This window comes from Topomyia yanbarensis, chromosome 1 (assembly GCF_030247195.1).
Source record: "Topomyia yanbarensis strain Yona2022 chromosome 1, ASM3024719v1, whole genome shotgun sequence".
NCBI lineage: Eukaryota > Metazoa > Arthropoda > Insecta > Diptera > Culicidae > Topomyia > Topomyia yanbarensis.
Window position 1 is genome coordinate 63,180,077 of NC_080670.1, and position 20,369 is coordinate 63,200,445.

Sequence of the window (20,369 nt, forward strand, 5' to 3'; positions counted from 1 at the left end):
TATCATACCTAAAATTGACTCCTTAAAAATTTTGCTGCATAATTTGAAATGCGATGCTTTTGCTTTATGTGAAACATGGCTTACCTCAAACATTAATTTCAACTTGAATGATTTCAACATTATTCGCCTAGACCGAGACACCCCATATGGAGGAGTGCTTCTAGGAATTAAAAAGTGCTATCCTTTCTATAGAACTAACATCCCCTTGTTTGCGGGCATTGAGGCTGTAGCTGTCCAAACGAATATTAAAGGCAAAGACATGTCTATCGCTTCTATATATATACCTCCCAAAGCTCAAATTGGACAACGTCAGATTTTTGAGGTAGTGGAATCCATGGCTGCTCCGCGGCTGATACTGGGAGACTTCAACTCGCACGGAGTATTGTGGGGTTCCCTCTTCAATGATAATCGATCCTCTTTGATATACAATGTTTGTGACGAGCTCAATATGACAGTTTTAAATACAGGCGAAGCAACACGCATTCCCAGACCACCCGCACGACCAAGTGCATTAGATCTATCTCTATGCTCGACATCACTTCGGTTAGATTGCACGTGGAAGGTTGTACCTGATCCTCACGGTAGCGATCATTTGCCAGTCGTTATTTCAATTAACAGTGAATTAGGCCTCACGAATTCAATCAATATACCTTATGACTTGACACGAAATATTGATTGGAAAAAATACCAATCTTTAATTTCCACTTCTCTTGTTTCGACGGAAGAGCTACCACCTACCGAAGAATATGAATTTCTAGCGGGTTTGATTATTGAAGCAGCAGAACAAACCCAAACGAAATGCAATCCTGGCATGATAATGAACAGCCGGCCTCCTAATCCCTGGTGGGACAAAGAGTGCTCGGATGCATATGAAGCTAAACAAGTTGCTTACAAAGAAATTATGAAACGGAAAGGGTGTACACGTGCAAACTTTGAAAATTATTCGATTTTACAAAACAAATTTGACAGTCTCCGTCGTGCCAAAAAGTCTAGTTATTGGAGACGTTTCGTTGATGGCTTGTCAAGAGAAACATCAATGAGTACTCTTTGGAACACAGCCAGAAGAATGAGGAATCGAAACGTAACTAATGAAAGCGAAGATTTTTCGAATCGCTGGATATTTAATTTTGCCAAGAAAGTTTGTCCAGATTCTGCTCCTGCGCAGAAAATCATTCGCGATGCTCCCACAAGTAACGATTCTATAGATTCGCCTTTGACAATGATGGAATTTTCAATTGCACTCCTCTCATGCAACAATAATGCTCCGGGTCCAGACAGAATTAAATTCAACTTGGTGAAGAATCTGCCTGACCTAGCAAAAAGACGCTTGTTGAATTTATTCAATAAGCTTCTTGAGCAGAACATAGTCCCGCACGACTGGAGACAAGTGAGAGTTATCGCCATTCCAAAACCGGGAAAACCAGCCTCCGATCATAACTCGTATCGACCGATTGCAATGCTATCCTGCATCAGGAAATTGTTGGAAAAAATTATCCTGCGACGTCTCGACAATTGGGTTGAGGCAAACGGCTTGCTATCAGATACCCAGTTTGGTTTTCGGAGGGGAAAGGGAACGAATGATTGTCTGGCGCTACTTTCGTCAGAAATCCAACTAGCTTACGCAAACAAAGAACAAATGGCGTCTGTGTTCTTAGACATAAAAGGAGCATTCGACTCTGTTTCCATTGATGTTCTCTCAGAGAAACTACATCAATGTGGTCTTTCACCAATATTAAATAATTATTTATACAACTTATTGTCAGAAAAGCACATGCATTTTTCATATGGCGATTTGGCAACATTCAGAATAAGTTACATGGGTCTCCCACAAGGTTCTTGTTTAAGCCCCCTTCTCTACAATTTTTACGTGAATGACATTGATAATTGTATTGTCAGCCCATGCACTCTAAGGCAACTTGCAGATGATGGTGTGGTTTCTGTTACAGGACCAAAAGCCATAAATTTACAACAACCACTGCAAGATAGTTTGGATAATTTATCAAGTTGGGCTTTGAAGTTAGGCATCGATTTCTCTACGGAGAAAACAGAGTTGGTTGTTTTTTCAAGGAAGCGTGATCCAGCTCAGCTTCAGCTTCAGTTGGTTGGTAGAACGATAGCCCAAGTCATGACCTTTAAATATCTCGGAATTTGGTTCGATTCTAAAGGTACATGGGGAGGCCACATTAGGTATCTGATAAAGAAGTGCCAACAAAGGATAAATTTTCTCCGAACAATAACCGGATCTTGGTGGGGTGCTCATCCAAGTGACGTGATAAGATTGTATCAAACAACGATACTTTCAGTAATGGAATATGGGTGCTTCTGTTTCCGTTCAGCTGCAAACACTCACATTATTAAATTGGAACGAATACAGTATCGTTGTATACGAATCGCCTTAGGTTCCATGCAATCGACACATACGATGAGTCTTGAAGTTCTAGCGGGAGTTCTTCCCTTAAAAGATCGATTCTGGGATCTCTCCTCTCGTTTACTTATACGATGTGAGGTTATGAATCCACTTGTAATTGAAAATTTCGAAAGACTTGTCGAGCTTCAATCCCAAACCAGATTCATGACAGTGTACTTCAATCACATGTCACAAGAAATAACGCCTTCTAGTTATGTTCTGACATGTGTTAATATACTAGATACTCCCGATTCCACTTTATTTTTCGACACGTCCATGCAAGAGGAAATTCGTGGAATCCCGGATCACCAGCGCTCTCTGGAGATCCCTAAAATATTCATAAGTAAATACCAACACATTGACTGCCATAAAATGTTCTACACTGATGGGTCACGAATCAATGAGGCCACTGGCTTCGGTATTTTCAACAATAACACCTCGATCTCTTTCAAGCTTGCAGAACCTGCCTCCGTTTATACAGCCGAACTAGCAGCAGTTCACTATAGTCTGGAAATCATTGATACTTTACTTCCGAGCCATTATTTCATCCTCACAGATAGCCTCAGCACAATTAAGGCACTACGCTCATTAAAGCTTGATAATCACGCTCCGTTCTTTTTGAAGAAGATACGAGAATACTTAACCAAATTAACAAATAAATCTTATAAAATTACCTTAGTGTGGATTCCCGCTCATTGCTCCATACCGGGTAATGAGAGAGCGGATAATTTAGCCAAAATAGGGGCGCTGGACGGTGACATCTATGAAAGACCTATTGCCTTCAATGAATTTTATAGCACTTCTCGTCAGAGGACGCTTACTAGTTGGCAAACATCATGGGACAATGGAGATCTGGGACGGTGGTTGCACTCAATTATCCCTAAAGTATCAACGAAGGCATGGTTCAAAGGGTTGGATGTAAGTCGAAACTTCATTCGTGTGATGTCTAGACTCATGTCCAACCATTATACGTTGAATGCGCATCTCCGCCGTATTGGGATCGCAGGAGATAATCAATGTACTTGCGGAGAGGGTTACGAAGACATTGAACATGTTGTTTGGTCTTGCACTGAATATCGTGAAGCCAGATCCCAATTAATAGACTCCTTACGAGCCAGAAGAAAACCACCCTATGTACCTGTTCGTGATATCCTCGCTTTACGAGATCTTACATACATGAGCCATATTTATCATTTCCTGAAAACAATAAATATTCAAATATAATTATCTCCACAATGTTTCTAGTTTTTTTTCCCTTGCTACCCACAAACAATTTAGATTTCTTCGCAGTTAGTTAAGTTAGATAAAACGATATAAATAAAGAAAAAAATAAACAAAGATTACAGAAAAACTATCAATAGGTTTACAATGAAATTCAAGAAAATAGAGTATAATTAAAAACATTCAAAATGATGATTATCCTCAGTGTTAGCATTAGAAAGTGATTTTTTTTTATAACGTGATAGTCTTAAGAACCTTTGTAACATGTTATGTAAAAAAACCCCGGCGTAAAAAAGCTTTTGCAAACGCCGTGTCAAATAAACGTTTTATGAAAAAAAAAAAAATACGAATCATTTTCTTCTAATTATGTTTTTTGCTAAATCTTAAACTACAATAAATACGAATCATTTTCTTCTAATTATGTTTTATGCTAAATCATACTTTGAAAGCGTAGCGATTTCAAATAGGATTGCTTATCACAGGATACATAAGGCAAATGATAAAAGGAATATTTAAAAAAAATCCAGGCAGCTCATACGAAGTCACAACTTTAATCATTCGCAAAAAAATTCCATGCATCAATACTTATCTGGGACTGAAAAATGGTAAATTTCATAAACTTAAAAAAATCATATTGCAAAAAACGTTAGAATTATTTTGCGTCAAAGACCACGAGAAATTTTTTTCGAGGGAGTCGAAAATGTTTGATGGTGATTTTTAAGCCTTTGGTTACCTTCTTTGAGAAACCAGTTTCTAGATTTAAGAAATAAATGAAACAACGTAAATTTCAATAAAAAAATAAAATAATTGTTTTACAATCGAAACTTTACCAGAAATCTAACTGATAATGAAGGTTTAACATAACTGAATGTTTTTAAGCTGTTAGGCTCCCCTAATGGAAAAGGCTGCGCACGCCTATGAACACATACCAACGTCTCCATGCTGCCCCACTTGTGATCGCTGCTGCAAGCATGAGAGGTTTATATAGCGCATTCGAACAGCTACATACAATGTGCCGTTAAAGCCTAGGGTATAAATAGGAGTTTTCTTAAGTAGATGTTTGTCAGTTCTAGTCTTGATGCTACCCATTAGTCTTTTTAGTAAGGCTTAGTTCTCAACAAATCCATACAAACGAAACATTGATAACAGTGAGAAAATGGTACAAAGCAAAATGTGTCAATGACGGTGCTTAAATGCCGGCGGCGGGGAGCCAACTGATATTATTTCATTAGTGTGAAGCTTATATATACGGGGGAACAACTAGTAAAAATCATCGCATTCGAACTTAATCTCACTAAAGTGACCTTTATTCAGCTATATAACGTGAAACACTGTTTTGATCACATTTAGAAGTTTAATCCAGGCAGAAAACTGCATTGCGAAGAACAACATGCAACACGACGTCGAATACAATAATATTAGAACCAAGGTACCAGAATATATGGAGTATGATAAGGATGATGTTCGTATACTACCGCACACAAAACCTTATTACATCAAACGAATTATTTCGTAATACGGAGAAGTGGAATCTGTTACGAATGACACTTATAGAAACTTTTTCACTGGTATTCCGTACAGCGTTCGTGTTATGAGAATGCAAACGACCAAACTTATTCCTTCATATTGGACTTTCGAATGAAAGTCACCGACTAAAGCAAACAACGCCGATCTTCGACTATAAGCAATCAACGCATACTTCAGGCCAGTATCCTTCAACGGGAAAACATGCGCCGAAGCAACTAGTCAAAGTCATCTACTACAGACAACTATAATAAGCAGCCACCGATGGTTGCAGATACACAACAAATAGTCACCCAACTAACCAATAGGTAAGGGACAGCGAATCAAATGTCAATATCGATACGGATGTAACAACTAAGAATATCTGACCGAGAAAAGCAAGAAAGTAATACCGACCTGTTACGGGCGAGTATTTGGATTGCTTGATCTCAAAACCATTCATCAATACTGCATCCTTGAAAGCGATACAAAAGAGTTTGGATGCGTTGGATATTGGACAGATACGCCTTTCTGTAGTATTTTTCATACAATGTTTTTAATAATCCCGGCTTGCAAAATTGAATGCATAATTCACATTACTCATATTATTTAATTGATATTACAGTTCCGGCATTTAAAAAATATCTGTATTTCACCAACACAGAAAAAAATATTTTGTAATTTTAAGTTTATTTTCATGCACATATTTGGAGCATGAATATAAATGTAAAATTAAGTTCCACCACAAATACACACGACTTGTCGTGCTTTCTTCAACGAATTTTATTATAATTTTACAAGTGGATTGAAAATTACAGTTCTTTTAAACGGAAAACCAATGCACTTCAATGTATTTTTACTCGAATACTTCTGTAAAATGAATGACATGTAATATTACACGAATGAAAGTGTTAAATTGTATGCTGTTTGATGCTCCAATTGATTTTAACGTAATTTTCAATCAAATTTTGGATTCAATCGTTGTATGTTTACATTCGTATTGATTTACATGTCGTTTAAATTTCATTATGTTTTGGTGTGAAGTTCGAAGATATACATATAGCCAATTGATCTGCACACCAGTTGGAAATGTAAAATTTGAAATTACTACCCACTCCGAATGTTTTCCGATCGGGATATTTCCTGCAGATTTTTTTTTGCAGAACTTAAGTCCTTTGCAATACGTTTAAAAATCTTTTTCCTCAAACATCATGAGAAATTTTCCGAGAATCCCGGGAAATCCGAAAATGTCGGAATTCCCAGGAAATAAATTCCCGGGATGGAAGCTCTAATCTACACTATCGAATGTAGCATTGTATACATTATCTATCTTTGACCCATCTTCAACATTTTTAATGCAGCGTGAAGAGAATTGCACTAAGTTGGTAGTTGTTGATTTGCTCTAGTCTCGCGGATATCAAACAACTTTGATCCAGCGCGAGGTTTTGCCGCGATAATTCGTAAGATTTTGCATGCCACTTTTTTGGAACATGACCGGGTGAGAACGTCGGATACAATACAATTTTTATAATGGTACGAAATTTGCAGCAAACAATTCAGCCCACACAATTCTCCTACTTTCACAATATACGTTCTATAAACTGGAAGGCTCTAAAAACCGTCTTCTCAATAAGTAGTAAAGAACGCGAAGCATATTAAAAAGTTTGTCTCAATTGCTATGTTCAAGTTAATTAGTTTCTACCGAAAAGGTTAATAAAAAATTGTTAAATTTAACATTTATTAAATATAAAATCATTATAAATTTCAAGAAAAGAATTTATAAAATCTAGCATCAGCATTTGTCATCCCTTCGATCTGCTAACCGAAGACGTTTGTAGGTCATGTTGAGTGCAAATTAGCACCGCTCTAATTTATATGACAGCTCATTTGGACGGTGACATATGAGTTCGTTTCGGATTCTTCCCAACAGCAAGAGAACTGTCGTGTGACACAAAGCCAAAACAAAATAAACAATCGCAGCCGCCCACCTCGCGCCGACAGAGCGATTAGAATCGATTAACACGAGAATGGGCTTCGCTTGTCAACGCCAGTCGCCGCTGGGAAAATAATGACACCCAGCAATCCCAATGTCGTAGACTTCGCCTTCCGGTGGATTCGGTTCCCGAGCTCGGCGTGGTTTTGTTTACGCGCGTTTAAATATTGCACGCGTTATTATTTCCAACAATAGAGGGATAACTGTCAGGCTCATGCCCACCATTCTCCCTTTCAAAACACAACAACTTTGTCAGACTGAATGGCAAACACACACGCGTCCTTGTATTGTCGTTTTTCGAAAAATAACATACGCTTCTGTTCGGTCGTCAGCCGTGTCCGTGTCAAATTGTTAAGATACCGATCCGTATCCGGTGGGCGATGGTGTCGAGGAGGCGAGAAAGGTCAAATTTTCCGGAACAGTCCGATCGAATCAAGTCTCGTTTACGTTTGGGAAGGAGGGCATATAGCTTGTGGAGGATATTTTAAATTGGAAAACGGTTTACGCTGGTTCGAATATGAATAGAGGGTGTTTTGGGGCGAAATACGTTGTGCAGACATGCGAATATGCTATTTCAACCGAATGGAAATGCCCTCATACAATGGGAAGCGGAAGATGGAAAATGTAAATAGGGAAGGAAAAGGATTATTGTTCCATTGCCTCTGCCGTCGACCTTTTACGTTACACTCTTCAAATCAGAACTAAGTTGCTTGGGACTTTGAAAGACATGAGATTACTTTAAATAGAAATTCGAAATGTACGGGTGCTCAAATTGTTCTAATATCGTGGAGAATATTTGAAAATTTTCCGGTAAGTGAACCCTAAGATTGCTCCCGCATTGATTTTTCAGTTCGTTCTACAATACATTCTCATTTTGTCGTATAGGCTGATAGACAGTGAATTGATTTTATCAATCTTGTAAGTATATTTTTGAAATCAATTTACTAAGATAGAGCATAGTTGTAATCTGAGACTACATGCACTAGGCATAGAAAATGTGCGTACTGCACATAATTTTATAATAACGCAACGAGAAATGACTGTTTTACTCACACAATCGAGTGATTATAATTTTTTTATACAGGCTTTGTGTTGCTACCTCCAATAATTACCTGTCCCGATCAGAAACACATAACAGAAATATTTCAAAACTATATCTCGCTTTGTTACTTGTTATAAATTTCTGTTATTTTAACTACTAACGAGACCTAATTTAAAACACAATATGTTACAAAAATTGTGTTCTGTTATAATCTTGTTATTTCTTTCTGATAGGGGTTTTAGGACTATATACTTACAAGTTTAAAAAGATTTTCAATAAAAAGTTGTACGAACTACAAAATCAATGTCCAAAAATTGTCCGTACACCATTCCCAAGCAAACAGAAGATCGGATAATACTTAAAAAGCGCACTTTAAAATTCACATAAAGCTTTAATGCAACTTAAGAGCTGCTTAACCTGCTAAATATTTTTTTTTAAAAAATAGTCTTTTCGCCATTTTTTGAGTAAAAAACCCCCTTAATGGAAAAATGTTCTCAAAAACTCAATGTAGGGGTTAAGCATTTTTTACATAGGATGTGTATGTAAAGTTTGGTAGAAATCGGTTAAATTGTTTTTGAATGGCAGTTAGCACCTCAAATCTTGGTTTTCCAGAGATATTCTACAAAAAGCTTTGTCACCGAGCCGCTTGTCAATATTTTTGCATGAAAAAATTACAGAATGTTTTTGAAATGATGTAGTACAATGTACAAAAGTTTCGATCAATTCACTTCTCCCAAATTTCTAAAAAAACGAGAAAAAGTTTTTTTACTCAGAAACCCTTACCCTCCTCTTAATTTAACTGCAATTGAATAACAAACGCAACATGACATCATCACAAATGCACTGGGCTTGTCCAAATAGTCGTTTTTGCATATGCAATGATGTGATGAAAATGGATTGGGTTGAAATAAAAAGATGGAGTCAAAGAAAGAATTGCAGAGTTTGCTCAAATACATTGTTTCGATGATAATGGTGTTGGTGCTTGTTATTTGGCTTTGAGGGATTCCATGAGAAACTCGCCGACCACAAAATATGACCATCACCGATTCGTATAAAACTTTGTAGTTGTGTTCGGTTTGCGAATCTCCATGATTTCCTCTGACAATTACAACATTTTGATACAAGAGCAATTTTTCAATGTTTTCGATTACCGCATTATATTCAGTAAAACTATCTGAGAACGAGTTACTGGGAATAAATACTTTTGCACGAAATAAAAATATACACTGTAAAGAAATGTGTCATTTTTCACAAAAACAAAAATTTATGGTAGAAATTTAAATTACAAAAACCCCATTTTTTCTATTTTTTATATTTTGTCAAAAAAAAACTGAAGAGTAATGAAACATTTTAAATGTGATTGCATGATATTAGTAAAAAGTTTGTATATAATTTTAAATTTCATACTAATTGTGAGACAAAACTGTTATTTTATTACAGAATATGATTTCAAATGTCATTTCAAATCAAATTGCCCACCTCTATCACTAATCAAAAGCATGTTTTTTGAAAGACATGAAAAAAATGTTTTTATTGAATATGAATTTAAATGTTATTTCAAATCAAAATGCTCCTACCAAAAAATTTCCAGACATTTTGTTTCATTTTTTTTTTGTTTATTACGACTTTTTTATTTCGATCAAGACCAATAAGTTTTTCAAAATGGTCATACAACCTGCTGTAAGTTTTCCCTTGATATCAAGGCAATATTGTAAACCAATTGAAAGCTACATGAAAACAACCAAAATATGATTCAACCATAGGATGTGATGATTAAACTATATAGTTGAATCATATTTTGATTGTTTGCCTGTAGCTTTCAAAGTACAGCAAATGTTATGAGCCTTTTGAAAAACCAATTGTTCTTGAAGGAGAAACGCGAATAAGTTATGAAAGGATCGTAATAAAACAAAATAATTGTTTTTTAAACAAAAATTAAAATACATCGACAACTACTGAATTTTAAAAAAATTTGCGATGAGCATTTTAATTTGAAGTGGCATTAGGAATCATATTCAATAAAAACATTGTATTTTTGACTGCAAATAGTATGAATTATAAATATATGGTAAAAGTTGTTGTTAAGAAAACTTTTTATTGAAACTATTTTAGAGTATTTGGATCACGAAAATCCAAATACTCTAAAATAGTTTTTTTGCGTCTTCGGAACGATAAACATTTAATTGTTGATAGTGTATAATTTTACGAATTAATTGCTTTTGTTGGACTAAAATAACACGACACTTATAGCATTTTAGAAGATTCTTTCTTTGATTTGAAATGACACTTGGAATCACATTCTGTAATAAAATTACAGTTTATTCTGTCAATTAGTATGAAATTTAAAATCATGTATACGGTTTTCGCCAGAAAACTTTTTCACTGATAAGTTCTCCATCATGCAATTACATTTAGAATGTTTTTTTCTCTTTTGGCTTTTGTTGACAAAATATAAAAAGTTTTAAAGAAATGGGTTTTTTAAATCTCTGTTTTTGTGACACAACAATTTTTCAGTGTAATTTGCTTCCGTGCAGAAGTATTCATTCCCTGTAACTCTTTCTCAGATAGTCTCGAGGTATAAAATACAGCAATCGACTATTTTTTTTTGAAAATACTACATGCAAAAATTTCTACGACCTTTCAAAAAATTGCTCTTGAATCTAAATGATCTCATTCACTATGGAAAATGTTTAGTCTTCCATGCCGGTGAAACATGTAAAGTTTTATCTGAATCGCAAATGGTCGGTCAAGATTTTAAAGATTTTCGGACGGATCTTCGTGGAATTCCTCTTTTAAAAAAATATAACTAAAACACTAATAATAATAATAAAACCACTTTGAATTAAATTACTTCTAAAGGAATACTAGATTCACTAAACCGAAAGGTATTAATACATTTTTCTATATGAAATATTCTTTGATTTCCAGTGGAAACTGGAAACAAAAAAGGATAAGAGCATACTTTTTACTTACAGCTAGTCTAAGAGAAAATTAGAAGAAAAAAGTCCAAGTTCAATGACCCAAACACATGGAAACAAGAAGAAATAAGTGTATCACGTCAAAGAACATCTAGTGCAGCCTTTTCAGGTGATCGATATTTAGTTTTTCGAAATATGAACAAATACTCGATAAAACGAAAACTTTTAAATACTTCAATACTAAAGGGTTACTTATACTCATTAACCGAAAGTTATGAGGACACCATTCAATAGAAAATTTATTTTCGAACTTTCTTATAGATTCTAATTGCTCTTAGAAAAATCCGAAAAATCAAGCACTTTATTGAAAAATGACTAAAATATTTTAAATTTCAACTTTCAATCGCCATAATAGCCGATCCTGTGCAGAAGAGCCCTTCGAAAAAGAAAATTTTTCACATTTTAGTTTCAGGTAATAATTACGGGTTGCGTTTCTGCACGGAGTTTGAGTTGTCCGCGGTGAGCTGCTGCACGTGATTGTTTCCACGCCTGCAATTTATTAAACTTATTCATGATTCGTCCACGACCTGAGAATTACTAAAATACCGTAAGGAGATGAAGAGGTAATTAAAATTCATATTCTAAACTTTTTGTCTCGAACCACATTTTTACATCGTAGTCTAATTTAAATTTGACAATATCGCTCGAAAATTGAAAATGAAAATAGATTAACGCATATTTTTAATTGTGAAGTATTGAAAAACAAATAACTTGAAACGTTACCGATTGAAATCGAAAAAGTTGTCTACTTTCCGAAACAGTATTGTGAAAAAATTAAACTTTCATGAATTTTTCAGAAAACGCAGTTAAACTGAGATATTTTGTACTGTAGAGCAATTCCATCAAGATTGATCCAATTCTGACAAAAATGGTGATTATCTTTGACTCCGATGAAACAATTTAAGTTTCCTCCGTAAATATTTTCCACAGGCAAATAAACCATTTTTATTCAAGAGTAATATCTTACAAGGGGTATGAGATCTTGAATGCACTATTTAAAAAAATATTGTTCGAAAAATGCCATTTGTACAGTTAAACTATATTATAATGACTTGTAGTGAATTAATCATTTTGTGTGAATATTTTTTGGTGAAATTTTTTTAAACACAGAAAAAAACTTATTAAATAAATGTGATATTTTATGAATTTTTTGTTAACATAAGCCTAAAACTAAAAGAAACTGTAACTGCATTATGAAGAAGCAATCTGTAAAAAAGTATTTTTAACAATAACAAGTATGCTTTTAAATTTCATAGTATAGCCAGATATAATTATAATTATCATATACAATATGATGCTAAAAGTATTCACAAGTGAATTAAGAAAAATTTAGAAAATATTTTGAATTTCTTTCAACAAAAAGTATTAGGTAGTGAAAATACGCCCTTTTCATAAGTTATTCACAACTATCAAACATAAAAAAGAATTGTTTTAAATATAATTGAAAAAAAGACAAGTTGTTTTTACAATGTAAAGAAATAAATAAAAAAATAACAATTAAAGATTTTCTAACAAAAACTTTAAACGTATTTTTGAAATTTATTTTAATTTGCAAAAACTTCAAATAATTTACTTATAGAATGTACTTCAAAATGTTATTTCAATTCGAAATGCTCATGAAAAACTGTCCTTCAAAATGCAGCCTTTTTCACATTATTTTAGATTTTATTTCAACATAAAGTAATAATACTTTTACTTTTTGAAATTACAACCTTTTCATAAGTTATTCACGTTCCTTCTTCAGGAACATAAATAACTCAATTTCATATGAATACTCAGTTCCCAGATCAAGAATGGCACGACTGCACTGATATCCTTGCTTCAATAGAAATACACAACTGTCACGTGACAGATTTTGGTTGTAACGTGACAGATCATTGCGAATACCCCCTAAAATGAAAAACAAAATTTTTATTCAAGAAAACTATATTTAAAACACTTCTTAGTTTTCCAAGCTTCAACTTAGAACTGTGATCACGCATATTTGGGGGCCAACGGGACAGACTTTTCAATTTTGTCGGGTAACTTCAAAACTCACTGCAAAAATTGTGTAACGTGACAGACGCATTAAAATGTCAATAAAGCGAAAACCGTTCGAGATACTCTGTAGAAAAAATGTAGGATTTTTAGGGGCCTTAATAATGTGCAATTATGATTGAATCTGATTTTATCGTTTTTGAAGACTTATGAAACATGCATAAAATTGTAACGTGACAGCCTTGCCCAGATGCGCTTACATCATCAATTATTGTCGCTATTTTTGCTCTTGAAAGATCCGGTTTAGGTTATAGGCGCCGAACCACAATTTCTCCAATCTTTCGCAAACTAAACCACAAACTTACCTGGGTGGGTGTGAGATGTATTAAACTGGCTAAGTGTTCCCGTTCGGGCGCCGACAGGTACTTTTGTTGCTTGAATCTTCGCTCCAGCTCGTAAACCTGAAAGGCAGAGAGAACGTGATAAATCGAACGTTAATAAAATTGAAATTAAATTCCGATCGAATTTCAACCAGCGAGCAAGATACCGTACAGTATGTACAGCTCGAATGGAACGTGGCATGACGAACAAGAGCCTGTATCATACCAATAATGGAGCAGTCGTTCGCAGTAGAATAAACTTATTTCATTCCGGTCGTCCCGCGTATTGTCACTTAGTGTGGTATTTGTGTGTCAACAGGAACCAACCATATCACAACCAATACCAATGTCTGTGTTTCCTATGGGGTAGTAACGTTTCTGGTTCCTTTCTTGCAATATTAGTTTGTTGATGAAACTTGGCATTTCATCTCAAGTGCTTTGTAAATAGATATTCCCAGTGAGTATATTTTTTCGGACCAACTTTTTGTTTATATAAATGTTTCTTCGTCCCTCTAGCAATCGCTCTTGCATTCTGTTGTGTATAAGCAAAAGGATTCTCCCGGGATCGAATCCGGTAGCCGTTTTTCGACTAGAGAGAATCTTCTCCGCTGCCGTAGACGGTACTGTGCGTGTATGTAATGTTATTTTATTTATACTTTATGTAATAATAATAATAACAATAATCCATTTTCCAACAAGCTCCTGGTTCTGCACACAGCAGCTCACGGATACGATGGTGAATTTAATCTACCGTCGTCGTTCTACACAGCAGCCAGCAGTTTGCTGCACCGGTCGTAGAGAAGCCAAATCGTCCCGGTTGGATGCTGTGCAAATAAATCATCGTCATCGCCACCGTCGTCGTCATCATCATCATAAATAATGAAAGATGGGCAGGGGCTCAGTGGTGGCAATGCTTTCGAGACGGCTGCACCCGACGGGAGTTGTCCTGGGCAACGAAAATTTCCGTCATTGAGTGAGTAAACCCTCCATGAGATGAGAGAAGATTTACGAGGATTTAATTTGACCAAACATTACGATGACTGGCGATGAACGATATGATGAACTGCTCGCAGGGGGAGGTGACCTATGAAATTTAATTCCATAATGAAACAATCTAAAATGTCAAGTAATTATTATGTATCATGAGGATTGAAACTAATTGAATTTTGATGAGCTGTCGCCGAGCTTTAGCGCAATGATTCCCATCGGAAGAGACAACCGAACAAAGCAGCGAAAGAAAGAGCAAACGAACTACCAGGATTTCGAGCTGTATTCAAGGTCGTTGGCTTAAGCGTGCTCAGTTTGTGGAGTCTCGGAGGAGACGCAGCTAACTGTTGTCGTTTAATACCTCCGATTAATCAACCACCTTTTAACAACGTCAACATCTTGGCTTCTGAATGTAGACAAAAACAAAGATGTTCAAGCTGGTTACGGTCGATGTGCTATTGTTTAAATATTTGCTTCATTTTAATTTTAAGTGGATGTCACTCTAAGAAGGCTGAAGCGCGTGAGTAAACGAGGCTGCCGAATAAATGACAAACCGACGATTTTAGAGTCTTTCATCCTCCGTTTTGTCGGCAAACATTGGGCTAGACCCAGGATCTACAAACCACCGTTTCAAATAGCCGCCGGTTAACCCGCTTAAGTCTGGACTGTGATAATTCCCGATTCCATTAAAACCGCTAAGCCTGGTTTTCAATCAGACCATTTTTGTTGTTTGATTTCATGATGACATTTGTTATATTTTAACAGCAGATTAGTTTTACAGTGCTCAAGGTTCCGTTTCGGTACATATAATTTCATATAAGAAGGAAAACAAAAAAAGACAATTCATCTTGCACACTGGCGATGGAAGTCCGAAGTAAAATTTCAGGTGTACCATGCACCGTCGGACCAGGGCAAATCTTAAATAGTATGTAGATATGTTTCCAATGTTTACAAACACGTTTGTTGGCAAAATTCTACCATTTAAAAAAATAGTTATAGTCCAAATGATCAGACATCCGGTGACGAAACAGTCAATCATCGATTGATCGTTGAGCTAATTCGATAAAATAAATATGTATTCTGCAATGGAGAAAATCGTATAGTGCGAGCACGCTTTTACGGTTGAATATTTGCTAATCGACGTTCCACTAGTGATCTGGTAAAACAACCACCAGAGACTACGCAGAGACGTGCTACCGTTTGCTACTGACCGTTTTCATAGATTATCTTTCGCTTTGCTTTGTTTTTTGTTCCCTAAAACCCCGGATCGCCATGCCTGATGACAATATTGTCCGGTTGCTTATTGCCGCTGCAAATGCGATGGTGCCAGCGTGCTTGGGGACAAAAATGTAGTCCAAATATTGAACCACCGCCAGTGTTTGTAAAACGAACATGAAACATGCATAAAAGTATTTACAAATATACCGAGAGACAGCGAGAAGGTTGTTCGAACCGGAATCGTGTCCTCGGAATGGTCGTAGCCAATATGGTCAAATCGCCAGACAATCAGCATCAGAAACTTCCAATGGAAGAGGAAAGACGCTTTGAAATTAAAGGCAGCAGTGGTCGTCTCCCCTGCAGAGCGTATTCAGAAGAAATGGAAACAGAAGAAGCTCATCAAATATTTGTTCAAGAAGATTTGTTCTACGAAATTGTTGAATTGTGTAGCGACGTACCATTGCAATAAGGTTGCGGTGATGAGAATTTTCGAATAAAATCCAGACATTACCGTTTGGTTCTAAGTCATTGACAAAGATTAGAAGAAGTCAGGATTCACTGTTTTAAAAATAGTAAAATGTATCAGAATCTTGACAAATTCTATGGCTTCCCATTTCTTTTGTTCGCTGAACGGATAAAATATATTAAGAACATACCCCGGTCTTTGAAAAACTATGTTAAATTTATGCACATTTGTTTATAAAAACGTTTGATTATCCAAGGGGGTGGCGTCTAGTGTAAAGTGCTCAAATCGAAAGTAGCTTCGTTTTACGATTTTGAAGGCAAGGCAACAATGGACCTCTTGTACAATATTAAGATTTATTTATACATTCATTATGTACGAAAAAATTCAGTCACCGAGCCACACATACGAGCGTTTCAAAAGTAGACGTCCAACCGTTTCCACGACGAGAAGCACCACGGCGGACATGATAACTCTTGATAAAATTGCCTGAAGTAGGAAATTCAATAAGAGTAGTAACTCGAAGAACCAAAAAAAAACAAAAAGCTTAAATTTCGAAAAATGGCATCAAAAAATTCTCATATTTAAGTTTTTAAGTAAAATTTACTTCCTTTTCTTCAAACAATGTGGAAATAAAAACGGGTCTTAACTGTAATTACTTTTTGATTTAGGGTAAGGTGGGGCAAATCCGACCGTTGGGTAAACCCGACCCCCCTCAGTTATCGAAAATCGGAAGCACTACGCGAACTAATATTAATGTTGTGTTGTAGAGCATCGAAAATAATTATAATGGTGGTATGACAGCATTTTATTAGTCTAAATTGAGACGCTCAAACGACAGTAAGTGTGTTTTTACAACTTTTGATTTCATTTTTGTGCATCATTGACTACAGGATATTTCTGATTGTTAAAGTAATAGCATAAAAAATGTAAGTGGATTTAAATTCTTTGATTAAAGTCCTACAAAGTGCATAGATGAATTTAGTCCAACTTTTTTCTTATTTTTTTTATTGCATCGTAATGAAGAATGACGCGGTGGGGCAAATCCGACCTCCAAACAGTGGGGTAAATCGGACCGCTTTTTTGCTAAGAAAATGTTTATTCATCAAATTGAAACATATTTTTATTGTTATTATTTATTATTTTTTTGCACAATGGTTCATAATTACAAACGAAAGACACAAAAACGTGATGAATATAGTATTCGTCGAGCAATTGCTCCGATGCAAATGGGAATATCTTTACGTGCTACTGCTCGTGATTCTGACATTACAGGATTGACATTGAATTTCATTTTCTTCATCTTACAATTCAATAACATAACATTAATTGATTTATTATTGAAAAGCCATAAAATTTGGGTAATATCTGTACTAAATCAATCAAAATCATGGGCGTTCGGGTTTACCCCACCATTTTTGAAAACAGTAAAAATGAACGTTTTCGTAAAGCGCTTGCATCGCAAAATTTTCTCAAGATACGAGTAAAATGATATAAATAGAAAGTTGCCCAGAAGTCTAATCTTTAATTTGTTATATAAAACGATTTGATCCGATGTAAAATGAGTATTTTACAGTCAAAACCATTTACTAGGTCGGATTTGCCTCACTTTACCCTATCGTATAGGCGAATTTGAAAAATGCGATTTCGAGAAAAAACGCAACTAACTATACACCTAAACTCCGACGGTAAGACTTTTGGATAAGATTATATTATTATTTTGGTAATAGACCATACAAAAATCGAAAACGAAAAAACAGTTTTTTCCATACCGTGTGCTAAATCTTCATGAAAATCAATCAGCAGTACTGCAATAATATTCTACATAAGCTGATTGTTTTTATGAAGATCTAACACATGGGGTAGAAACATCTGTTCTTTCGTTTTCGAATTTCTTACCATTGTTCGTTCGTCCTTAAGAAAATCCGAAGCGTTTATATGTATTGTATAAGAATTGATGAAACGCGAAGAATCTCATATTACAGATGAGTGCGGCACAGAGAGGGTTTGAATGTATTGATATTGCCGTTTAGAGATTTTTTTCTTGGTACCATTTTAGTATTAAACGTCTTTCTATTGCAGTATTTTTTTATTGCCGTAAAGGTATTACGGCCTAGTTTTAAGGCTCAAGTTACCTTTTTTGAGCATGTGTTAGAAGTGAACGCTTGGTAGTACGCGTAGGGAAAATTATGTTCAGCTTTGCCACCAGATTATCCATTTAAACCTTTTCACTAAAAGAAGAATATCAGTCGATTTATTGGATCATCGCGATTCAATTCATGCAAAATACCTACTGGAAAAACCATCGGTTTAGCTGAATGGTGCTTTTGAAAAACTGTTGTGTTGCGTACCCCAGCACGGTGTGGTAGTGTGACAAAAAAATCGCAGTCACTTTTTTGAAAGCACCATTTAGCTAAGCCGATAGTTTTTCCAGCAGCTATTTTGTATGATTTGAATCGTGGTGATCAAATAAATCGACTGATATTCTTCTTTTAGAGTTTTGAAAAGGTTTAAATGGATAATCCGGCGGCAAAGCTGAACACAATTTTTCCTACGCATACTACCAAGCGTCCAATTTTAACACATGCTCAAAAAAGGTAACTTGAACGTTAAGTGTACGTTGAAATTTGCGGGTGTGCGTGTGACAGCAAGGAACGTATGGCTATTTAAAACTAAAGAAAGTCGATGTTGCCACCGAGATTGCGCGAGACTACTCTAGGGATTAAGCAAATAAAAAGCAACTATTTACCCACTACACAAGACGCCCTCCTTATATATTTTTAATTTGAACTTGAAAATCAGTGAATCTTTCTAAATCTATACTTATTATGTGGTCGCCTGAAATAACTCTCTTATCTTGGATATTTTTTTCAATAAGATAGTTTTTCAATAAGACGAATTTACGCTTTTGTATAATACCAATAAAACGGAAATAATTTTTCTGTTTTACGAACGAAGGAACATTGCATTTTTAAAAAAGCAACATCAAGCGGGAGTTAGATTCATGTGATCGAATTCGCCCGAGAAATCAATCCGTCGTTATACAGAATTAGACTGAATTTCTGGAACATGATTAGGTAATATTCTCTGTAGTGGAATACTTCAATACACTCAACATAACGTTACAAAATTATTTTGGAGTGTGCGTTAGAAATTCTAACAGCAAGCATATACAGTAGAATGAAAAGAAAAAAAAATGACCCCTATCGGCCCACCCCCACCGATTCTTATGTTTCACCAGGAGCACTTGTTCCAAATTTGAAGCAAATAGGACAAGCCAAGCTACCGGACAAGGAATCGATTAAGGAGTGGGCCGATTGAACTTTCAACAATTCATTATTTTTCTGGGTAGTCTAATATACAGCCTGACCACGTTGAATGTTTGACACCAAAATAATACCGGCGAAAGAAATCTACACGTAATTCTGTAAAACCGATAGTTTATTTAAAAAAGTAGACATGCATGCAAAAGTAACTTCTTGTAAAGATACTTCTATTACTTATTAAATTCTCAAACTTCCATAAGTCTACGTATTATTGTATCCTCAGAAACACTAGTGGTAGCGCTTCTCCATCTCCTCTTGAAATTATTGACGCTATTTGTTACCCTATTAGTTTCAAATAGTTTTTGCTCAACCCGGGAGCATTATTTTTATAATGGGGAACGTTCAGGGTAGCTCGGCTGATTGTATGTTTTAGCACGTATTTTACCTCTGACCAGCTACAATTCCAGGACAGACTATGGCATAGTGACAAGAGGACAAACCAGGCCAAGTTGTGGCTTTCGACGAATGATAACAACCAGTTACGCAGACATCATTTTTCGCTCACATATTAGATGATAGTACTGGTAGAGATGAAACCCTGGCCTGCCAATCCATGTTCTTTTTAGAGAATTCGAATAGCTTATATATATACGATAATACTCAGCAACTGTATTATGATGCATTTCAGTATAAAAATCCAGGAGGCACATCTGGGGAAAATTTTATTCTTCAAAAAAACGTCAATAAATATTGGTGAAGGGGCCCTGGTCAGCCGTTCCAATTCTGGATCGTAGTGGTCAACTGCTTCGTATCTTTGGCTCGCCAATTATTTTTGTACACTAGGGCACTGAGGGAGTCGAAAAAATCCTCAATGGGACGGCACTGCGGCAAGTTGGTCGGGTTCGTTTCTTTCGGCACAAACGGTATCTTTTTC

At 35.6% G+C, this 20,369-nt stretch overlaps 1 protein-coding gene across 3 annotated transcripts in view; it reads right to left on the reverse strand.

Annotated features, from left to right (window-relative positions):
* LOC131677788 (homeobox protein Nkx-2.1) overlaps positions 1-20,369 on the reverse strand; it is a 123,551-nt gene that overhangs the window by 56,604 nt on the left and 46,578 nt on the right. For all 3 annotated transcript variants that reach the window (XM_058957828.1, XM_058957827.1, XM_058957826.1), the window contains exon 4: positions 13,487-13,582. In XM_058957828.1, the coding sequence (XP_058813811.1) occupies positions 13,487-13,582 (96 nt within the window). The remainder of the gene's footprint in view (positions 1-13,486; positions 13,583-20,369) is intronic.